This window comes from Arachis hypogaea, chromosome 5 (genome assembly GCF_003086295.3).
Source record: "Arachis hypogaea cultivar Tifrunner chromosome 5, arahy.Tifrunner.gnm2.J5K5, whole genome shotgun sequence".
Lineage (NCBI taxonomy): Eukaryota > Viridiplantae > Streptophyta > Magnoliopsida > Fabales > Fabaceae > Arachis > Arachis hypogaea.
The window spans coordinates 41,769,111-41,778,273 of NC_092040.1; the positions used below are offsets into that span (position 1 = coordinate 41,769,111).

Genomic DNA, 9,163 nt, shown 5'->3' on the forward strand with positions numbered 1-9,163 from the left:
GCACAATCTGTGAGCTTAAAGAACCAATTAACCTCATTTACCAAACATAGACAAGTACTATTGAAGCGGTAAGACATAGGTCTCAATACCAGACGGCGGATTTGGCAATTAAAATATGTATTTATTATTGCAAGCCAAAACCCATGAATAAGACGGCAGTTATAGGCGACATAAATCACATTCTCAATGCTTTTCAAAGTCAATGCTAGCAAATATATAGTGTAGTATAGCATAAAGGAATCATTAATAGTTATCTATCTATCTATATTAGATAATTTTGGAACTAATAAGTGATATTATGTGGTGCTCTAAAAAAAGCAAATTTAAGAAAGAAAAGAAAACGTGTCCGATATATTCCATGAGGATTTTGAATTATTAATTGCCTCCATAAAATCAAAGGAAAACCCATTATTGGGAATTCCACATGAAATCACACTGCCTTTGAATATATCTATATATCATTATTGTTAGACCACATTGGCTGGTGGAATTGGATAACTGTAAGTTAACTATATTTAGTCTATCGGAAAAAAATTAATTGGAACTGGATAACTGTAAACTAAATGTATTTAGTCTATAGGAAAAAAATTGATAAATTAATTAAACACTTGTTTGAGTGAATTTTTCAAAAAAAAAAAATCGAGTATTTTTTAAGAAATTTTTAGAAAAGTAAAAAATTTAATATTTAGATTTTTGTATAAAAATATTTTTTATTTATTAATTATATTTAGGTATGTTAAAATATTTTTTTTAAAGTAAAAAATATAAATTGTAGTTTATCAAAAAATATTTTTAAAATTTTTTAAAGTTTTTATTTTTATTATTAAAAATTTACTAAACACTACCAAAAAAAAAGATATGATTTTTTTAACCATTTAATGATAACTAAACAGACTCTAAATTAGTCTTTCTTTTTGTAATAGATCGATTAAGAATAAAAAAAAAATAATCTTATTGAAAATATTATATATATGATATCAATCATACTACATATACATAAAAAATTAACTACCAAATTAATCACTCGTATAAAATATGAAATATATATTTAAAAGTAAATTAAATAACATATTTATATATTTATACACAATTATAGATGATTGATTGATTTTTGTGTGTACAAAATAATTTGTTATTTTATATATAAATATAATTACTTTACTATGTAGGGTTCAATTTCTATTAAACCTCGAAATATTTTGGGTTGAAGAATAAAAGTTGTCCGAAGCTTGATCTATATTTAAACTGACCTCCCTCCCATAACCATAAGCATAAGCATAACCGCTTAATCACTTGCTATCTCTCAGCATTATTGTGTGAAGGGCTCATTCAGTAGATCCGGTGGTATAGCAAGCATGGGATTTCCGGTGGGATACACAGAGCTTCTCTTACCCAAGCTCTTCCTCCAAATACTCTCCCTCCTCTCTTTCCTCAGAAAACTCATCTCCGCTCTCTTCCACTACCTCGGCCTCCAACACTTCTTGGAACCCGACACCATCAACCACCACCCTCTCCACCCCCAATTCCAGTCCGTCTCCGCACTCCTCATCAGGGAAATCCTGCCGGTGGTCAGGTTTCAGGAGGTGGCGGACCCGGCGGAGGAGAGCTGCGCGGTGTGCTTGTATGAGTTCCAAGGGGACGACGAGATCCGACGCCTCAGAAACTGCCGGCACATATTCCACCGGAGATGCCTTGACCGTTGGATGGGGTACGAACAGAGGACGTGCCCGTTGTGCCGGACGCCGCTCATACCGTACGATATGCAAGCTTGCTTCAATCAGAGCCTCTGGGATGCTTCTGCCATCCCTGAATTCTCCTAGCTCTTTAATTTCTTCTTCTTCTTATTATTATTATTCTTCCTAACACTAATTACACTGAGCACTGCAAACACCTTTTCCTTCTTCTTTTTTTGTTTTTTTTTTGTTTTTGTTTTTGTGCGTCAATCAAAAAGCTAAGGATCTAGATTCAGGAAAAGGATAGCTAGGAAGATGTTTTTGTTTACATGCTTGTTGTGTATGCTTGTATATATACAGCATTTCAAACAAAAATGAAAAAGAGAAAAAAAAAAGCATCAGACTGTGCTTATATATCTATATTTTTTCGTCTCTTTATTATTATTATCTTTTAACAACCGGGATTTGGTTATTACTTATTAGTCTCCGAGTTTTTGAGTTCGGTTATCAGGTTTGTAGCTTTAATTTGTTACTTTCAATAAGTTTTAAGAACGTACATAATGCAACTAATTATGAACGGGGGATTGTGGGAGTGTCAGATTTGTAGATTGGTGCGTTTGAATGAGGTAACTGTGTTTGCAATATGGGACTTACTATGATTTGGATTGATTGGTGATTCCAAATGGATGATTTGTTGATGGCACATTCGACAAATTTGGAGTCACGGGAAAATTGAAGAAAGCAATGGCAACCTCTGTATATCATTTGTATGGAGTGGAATAGTAGTCGTAAAGATGGAGTAGAATATTTGGAATGCTTATGGTATTCATATTGGTGCTTCACTTGGTGGGAATAACAAAAGCATAGAGCCTAGAGCTGACTGCAACTGCAACGGAAAAAACTTCTCCACCATCTTGCCAGGGAACAAGAAGCTAGTATTGCCTCCTTATTCCTTTTTCTTAATACTTATTACAACAGATTATACTTAATTCGTAGCGTCAAATGACAGGATAAATTATTATTTTTACAATAAGTTATGTTTAGGAGAATTGAGTGTAAAACCATCCTCTTGAGGGTTATTACTTATTAGACTGACACATTCCTCCTAAGGACATGCGGAGTTTCTCTCTTATTATGCATTTGACACTCGAGACGTTAAATTGTGAACGACAAAAGCCTGGGGGTGTTGGTATTTAGCATATTACAATTTTACTAGATTCCCCCGCCCTGCCAATAAGATTGGACTAGGGCCAACTGGGAACTCAATTTCAGCCTGTGGGTAATGCTCTGACCTTAACTATATAGTTTCTAAATTAAGAGTAAAAGTGATAAATCTATGAAGATTTACACTTCAGACAGTGAGACAGATTAGTCTTTAAAAAAAATATATCAATAAATTTTTTTATAATAATAAACATAAATACATTATCTTTAAATTAACTTATAATTAGGATAAAAAATTTTAATTTGAACTAATTTGTTGACATTTATTATCATAGAAAATATTGATATTTTTTTTTAAAAAAATTGATTTATCTGAAGTATAAATTTTCAAAAATTTATTTGTCACTTTACTATTAAAATAATTAGATTAGAGGTGTAGATTCAGAATTAATACCGTAGACCCAGGAAAAAAACTTATATACTCTATTGTAAGTCAAATCTTGTATCTGACAATCTGACTGGACATGCATTTTTATTTAATGAAATTTCCTTGAACAAAAAAAAGAAAAGATTAAGAGCACACAACATTGTACACGAGCTCAGAGTTTATAATAATAAAAAACAAAACAAAGTATACACAAATTGACGGGAAATCCAGAATAAAAAAAATGACGCCAAATTATCGAGAATTCACAGTACCATTGTCTCATATCAGAAGTTTAATGAAAAATTTGTAGGGTAGAATCAACATAATAATAACAGTAGCTTCTATATAATGTCCATAACTGTGTACGCGTATCACCTAGGATAACCAGGAGGAGGATATGCTTGTGGAGCAGGAGGATATGCTTGTGGAGGTGGAGGATAGGTTGTTGCAGGGTAGCCAGGTTGTGGATAACCATAGGGTTGTTGTGGTGCATAACCAACAGAAGGAGGGACTTGCTGCTCAATGCGTGACATCTGCTGAGCCGGGGGAACAGCCATCGCGGGTTGGGGTCCAAACTTGCCATCACGCTTATCCATTTCAATCTTGTGCTGAGTCTGCAATTAAAATTCATTATTATCTGTGATGAACTGTAAACACTTGTGCAACATAATGATAGACTATCTGAATTTACAAACTTACCTGCATGCAAGCACACACCCTACAAAATAAAATGAAATGAAACAAATTTAGTACAATGCCTTATTAATTTCATATTCAGCTAAAGTGCACAGTTAAATTATGACAGAAATGAAGAAGCCTTACGTGCAGTACACATATTCAGCTAAACAAGATAGCAACTGAGAAGCCTCATTAATTTCATCACTTCCCACGATTAAGGCAACAATAGAAAATATGCATGCAATTTGCTGAAGGCAAAACATAAAGCCCTGAACAGAAGAAATAAATGATCTTATATAAGAATATCATAGAAAATAAATAAAATTTTGAGCACACGTGTTTGAGACTGGGAGAGGGCATACAATAATGCAATTATCACATTGTGTAGTTTGAATATTAAATTCATCTTGCAACAAAAATCGAGTAGAGGCCACCGAGTTGCCAAAGCAGAGGAAAACCTGAGAAAGCAGACGAGTAGTAAGAGCAAGGGAAAAATAATATATAAAATAAACAAAAACAAACAAACGCAGACATCCACTAAAGTGACTTCCCTTAATGATCTATTAGAGCTGGTATGGAGGGGACTTCCCTTAATGTGTAAAGTTTTAAAAAAGAAATGCAAATACGGCAATGCAAAACTGATTCACTAATCAATGTCAAGATCATATAAATCTATACTCTATAGTACCAATTACCTAGGCTGTCATTTTATCTTTACCTACTTTAGGTTGGAAACAGGTGAATTCGGCACCTAAATTGAGCTACAGTTCTTGTCCAAAAAAAAAAAAATCAAATAACTTAAGGGATTATCAAACTATAAAAGGAGGCATGATTCCGAAACATTTTAACTATGACAAAAACATTTTCCAAATCAGATGATGGGAAAGCCAACAATTTGGAGATAGGTCTAAAGAAGAATGGAAAGTGGAAACATCAGAATTCCTAATACCATCCTAAATTGGCCTAGTAAAGGCATCACAGCAAAACCCCAAGCCCACTCAAGGGGAGGCATATTTGGAAATAATTTTGAAAAAAAAGGAAGCAAAACATGTAAAAGAAAGTTTTACCTCTGTACAAAGGCAGAATTCAGGGCATCGGCTTTCTCCACACCGACCACTGCAGGGCATGTAACCAGCACAACATGTGTATCTGGAACAAACAAGATAAAACCACGTTACAGCAACAAACTACAGGGCTACATTTTAAGACTCACAAGAACTTACACTATGAATTACCTTGACATATCATTGTAAAGAGCTCTTTTGCGGAGCAGATATGATACGCATGGAGCACTATAATGAGACAGCAGAAAATTCGCTCATTAAATAATTACATTTATGCCTCCAAATGTAGGGGTTAAAATTAAAATCCAGCCGAAATAACTGAGATAAGTTTTAAGACAAAAAAGGGTGAAATTGAAAGGTCACTGCTAAATGAGAGTAAATATTAAGCAGCAATTACTGAGATGGGTGATGCACTCAAAGCAGGAGTTAGGCTGAACACCTACATGATAAACTACTCTCATATGAATCCTGAGGATGCCTCTACAACAATCATATTGACACTAGCCAGTAGGGTGCCCAATTTTTGTTCTAGTCTTAACCTTTGCATCACATACATTGGTTCTATGCTCAATTGTTCTGGTCCCCATTTAAGGTTGTGAATTATGTTTCAAATTCCAATCAAATACAGGACAAATAATTCAAAAAGAAGAGGACACTTGATTTAAGAAAAGTCATATATTCCCTTCCTTATGATGAAGGAGACACCTATCTTCTTCATGGTAGTCTTTTCTTCTTGTTATATGTGAATACATCGTTATCAACCACTTTCTACCGGACAGAGACAAAGCACCATGAAAAGAGCAGGAGATCACAGTATCCAACTTTCCATGGCATTACAGATAACTTTTCCAATATTAAATCCGGTCCTTAAGACCTACTTTTCTACTTTGGGGGACAGATTCCCGTTGGTGATACAAGGGATAACATACGGGGATAGGATACTTATGCTATAATATTAAAAATAAGGTATAGCCTAGGAAAAGATACGTTGGTTGCCATTCTCTAATATACTAAGAAGTTGAAGCAGCGATTAATTTTGTTTAAAGTACTTGGAATTGAACCCTAATTCCATTAATAGTGGTGAAAATATAATAAGCAGAGAGAGAAAAGGACAGGTAATAAAGTAATATAGTCAATAGAAGTCAAGGGGTGATTGAAGGACTTACCACCAGAGAGCGAAGCAGCAATCTGGAAATTATTGGAAAAAATGAATGAATTGGTGAGTGATGATGCAAATGCTAAGTGAGAGAGAGAGAGTGAGTTAGAGAAGTTACAAGGGGCATCGGCCTGAATGGTGGACATGAGATCGGTGTGCCAGAAATTGCGGTAATTCTGGCGGAGCTGCATCTTCTCAAGTTTCTGTTGAGAACCCATTCTTCCAATGCTTCTGCTTTCTTGTTCAACTCAGCTCAAATCGGAGGATCAAAATTCAAAACCCTAAGAAGAGAAGAAGAATAACGGTAGATCGGGATAATCTTGGAAGCAGTGTCCAATGCGGGTGTGGAATATATGGGTAGCGATTACTAAATAGTAATGGACAAAACGGCCAATTGAACAATTGCAGTGAGAAAGGGAGTGGGGTTCCAATCGAAGGAAGGGGGAGATGAGAGACGACTTTGAAGTTTCAACGTTGAACAGATCGAGACTAGATGACGCCTCCTTATTTTATGCTTTTGCACAATTCTTGAATTATATCTTAAGTTTTTAGGTACGTCTTTATGGTTTAGAAAATAGTATATTTGTGGTCTTTTATTGGAATTCGATGTAAAAATTATGAATATGATCGCAGATTGGATCCAAATCTTAAAAATGTGGATATTAAATTTAATCCAATCATTTTAGTGAATCAAATTGAGATTTTAGTCATTTAATTTGATCTGATTTATGTATAATTTTATATTTAGGTATAGTAAAAAAATAATAAGTAGTCACTTATCTACTTAAATAAATATTAAATTTAAATTTTATTTTGTGTATATAATAATTTTTAGTCAGTCAAAAATATCTTAAACAATAATAAAATATAATAAAAAATAATCATTAAAAGAGAAAAAATTAAACGAACTTAAATTAATTTAATGATTAATTCATTAATTTGTTTAAATAAATATTAAAAATTATTCTTGATTTGTCAAATTAAAAAATATTATAAACAATAAAAAATTATTAAATTACAAAAATAAAAAAATTAGTTATTATTAAATTTATAATTTTTATTATTTTTATTATAAAAATATTGCTTAATATTTTTTTTATTTAATAATTTTATTTGAGCGAAATATATGTATATAGATTTTATATAAAAATATTCTAACATTCTTCTTGACCTTTAATATCGTCTAATGGGTAAAGAAATTTACAACTAAACACCAGTAAACTAATAGAAAATGTCAATGAATCGGCGAGCCGGCGAGGAAAAGAGATGTTTTAACTTTTAAGGGTTAATTATTAATTTATTATTTAAAAGATTCTGCGATTTATAAGAAGGTTTTTGAAAAATATTATTTATAAAATAATCTCTGATTTAAAAATATAACAAAAATAATCAATAATTATTATATTAATTATTTTGTAAGTGGCAAAAAAAGTTTACTTTTTAAATTTTTTTAAAATGTAATAATTTATAATAATTTTTTTAAAAAAAATTATTTGACATAAATTATTAAATTTTAAAGATAAAAAATTTATTTTTTAATAATAATTATAAAAGTTTGTATTAAGATTTCATTTCTAATTTTTTTTAAAATATATGTTTAATATCTAATTCTTTTTATGATATTTTTAAATTTTTTAAAAATATATTTATTGTTACTTTATTAATATCTTTTGAGATTTTTTTGTCAGCGATATAAATTTTTTTATATTATTTTAATAATTTATTTTAATTTTTTACTTCGAAAAGGTCTTGTTATGCTCTAACCGATAATATCATTGTATGTTATCTTTAAATTATTTTCAATGAAAATTATTATAAAAGAGTAAAATAATAAAAATAAAAGATAACTTGAAAAAATAATTAAAAAACGTCATCAATTTTATAATTAAGTGACAAAATTGGTCTCCTTTAACTTTTAATGAAACCGTGTAAGTAGCTAGGTTGGTCCTATCCTCCCTATTACATTTTTTTGTGATGAACCAACATAATTTATTTTAGAGTTTAATTTTATTATATTGATAATATAAAATATTTTACTCAATTATATAATTATATCTATTTTTAATAATTATTTATGTTATTTTTACTGATATGGAATTATTTAATTAGATGTATATATAAAATTACTTTTAGATTAAATTAAATTTTTTATTTTAATGATTCAATTTTCTCCCATACATTATGGAACATTGTATATTGAATAAGAAAAATGTTAAACGTCAATTATTTTTAATATTTTTATTTTTAATATATTTTTTTAATTTATAATTTTAATATTTATCTTTAAAATATAAATTAAAGGATGTTTGAGATTCAGTTTAACCTAAATTTGATCTGGGCTTAAAACATATTTTAACAAATTCAAATTTATTATTTTTAGCTGATGTTATTTTTGAATTGAATTTGGATTATGCTTCAGATCACTCGATTAAGTCTGAAATTATTTTTTATAATAAAAGTATATACTTTATAGTGAAATTAATAAAATTATATTATACTTTGTACTTTAATTAATATTTTTATATGATACGATATTAATTTTATTTTAAAATAATTTTTTATTACTTTAGTATATAAATTTATAAATTTATATATAACAAATTTATATTGAATCGATCCCATTTAACCCAATTATTTTCAGAATGCTTTTAGGTTAAACTTGTTGAGTTTAAAAAATTAAAATATAATTAAAATGATTATTAAACATTATTAAGTTATTATCCAATTGTTTGTATGATTGATTTTGTTTAGTGTGCACGAATTAAATTAATTGAAACTGTCTCAAGAAGCATAAAAATAAGCCCAAATTGAATCTAGCCCACACACATAATTATGGACCAAGAGTTATTTGTTCCATCACAAAAGTTTCTCATTAGATACAAAAACAAATCTCTAGCAAATAAAAGAAAGAAATCTGGTCCAAGATCATCACAAGTCCAAACGGTGGTCCATATCTAAATTTATTTCCTCAACTTAGTTGCTAACTAGGTAACTCAATTTC

General features: G+C 30.1%; 2 protein-coding genes across 2 annotated transcripts; one reads left to right on the plus strand and one right to left on the minus strand.

Moving 5' to 3' along the window:
• The first annotated feature begins 1,217 nt into the window (after window positions 1–1,217).
• LOC112801461 (brassinosteroid-responsive RING protein 1) lies at window positions 1,218–2,093 on the plus strand. Its single transcript, XM_025844198.3, has one exon. The coding sequence runs from the start codon at window positions 1,356–1,358 to the stop codon at window positions 1,818–1,820; it is 465 nt and encodes a 154-aa protein (XP_025699983.1). The 5' UTR covers window positions 1,218–1,355; the 3' UTR covers window positions 1,821–2,093.
• A 1,244-nt stretch (window positions 2,094–3,337) lies between these two features.
• Window positions 3,338–6,731, minus strand: LOC112801462 (uncharacterized). Its single transcript, XM_025844199.3, has 8 exons — window positions 6,281–6,731; window positions 6,173–6,194; window positions 5,178–5,234; window positions 5,010–5,091; window positions 4,305–4,400; window positions 4,087–4,211; window positions 3,964–3,982; window positions 3,338–3,878 (listed from the first exon to the last, which is right to left on the minus strand). Exons 1-8 carry the CDS (start codon window positions 6,378–6,380, stop codon window positions 3,636–3,638), a joined length of 744 nt encoding a protein of 247 aa, XP_025699984.1. The 5' UTR covers window positions 6,381–6,731; the 3' UTR covers window positions 3,338–3,635.
• Window positions 6,732–9,163: the final 2,432 nt, after the last annotated feature.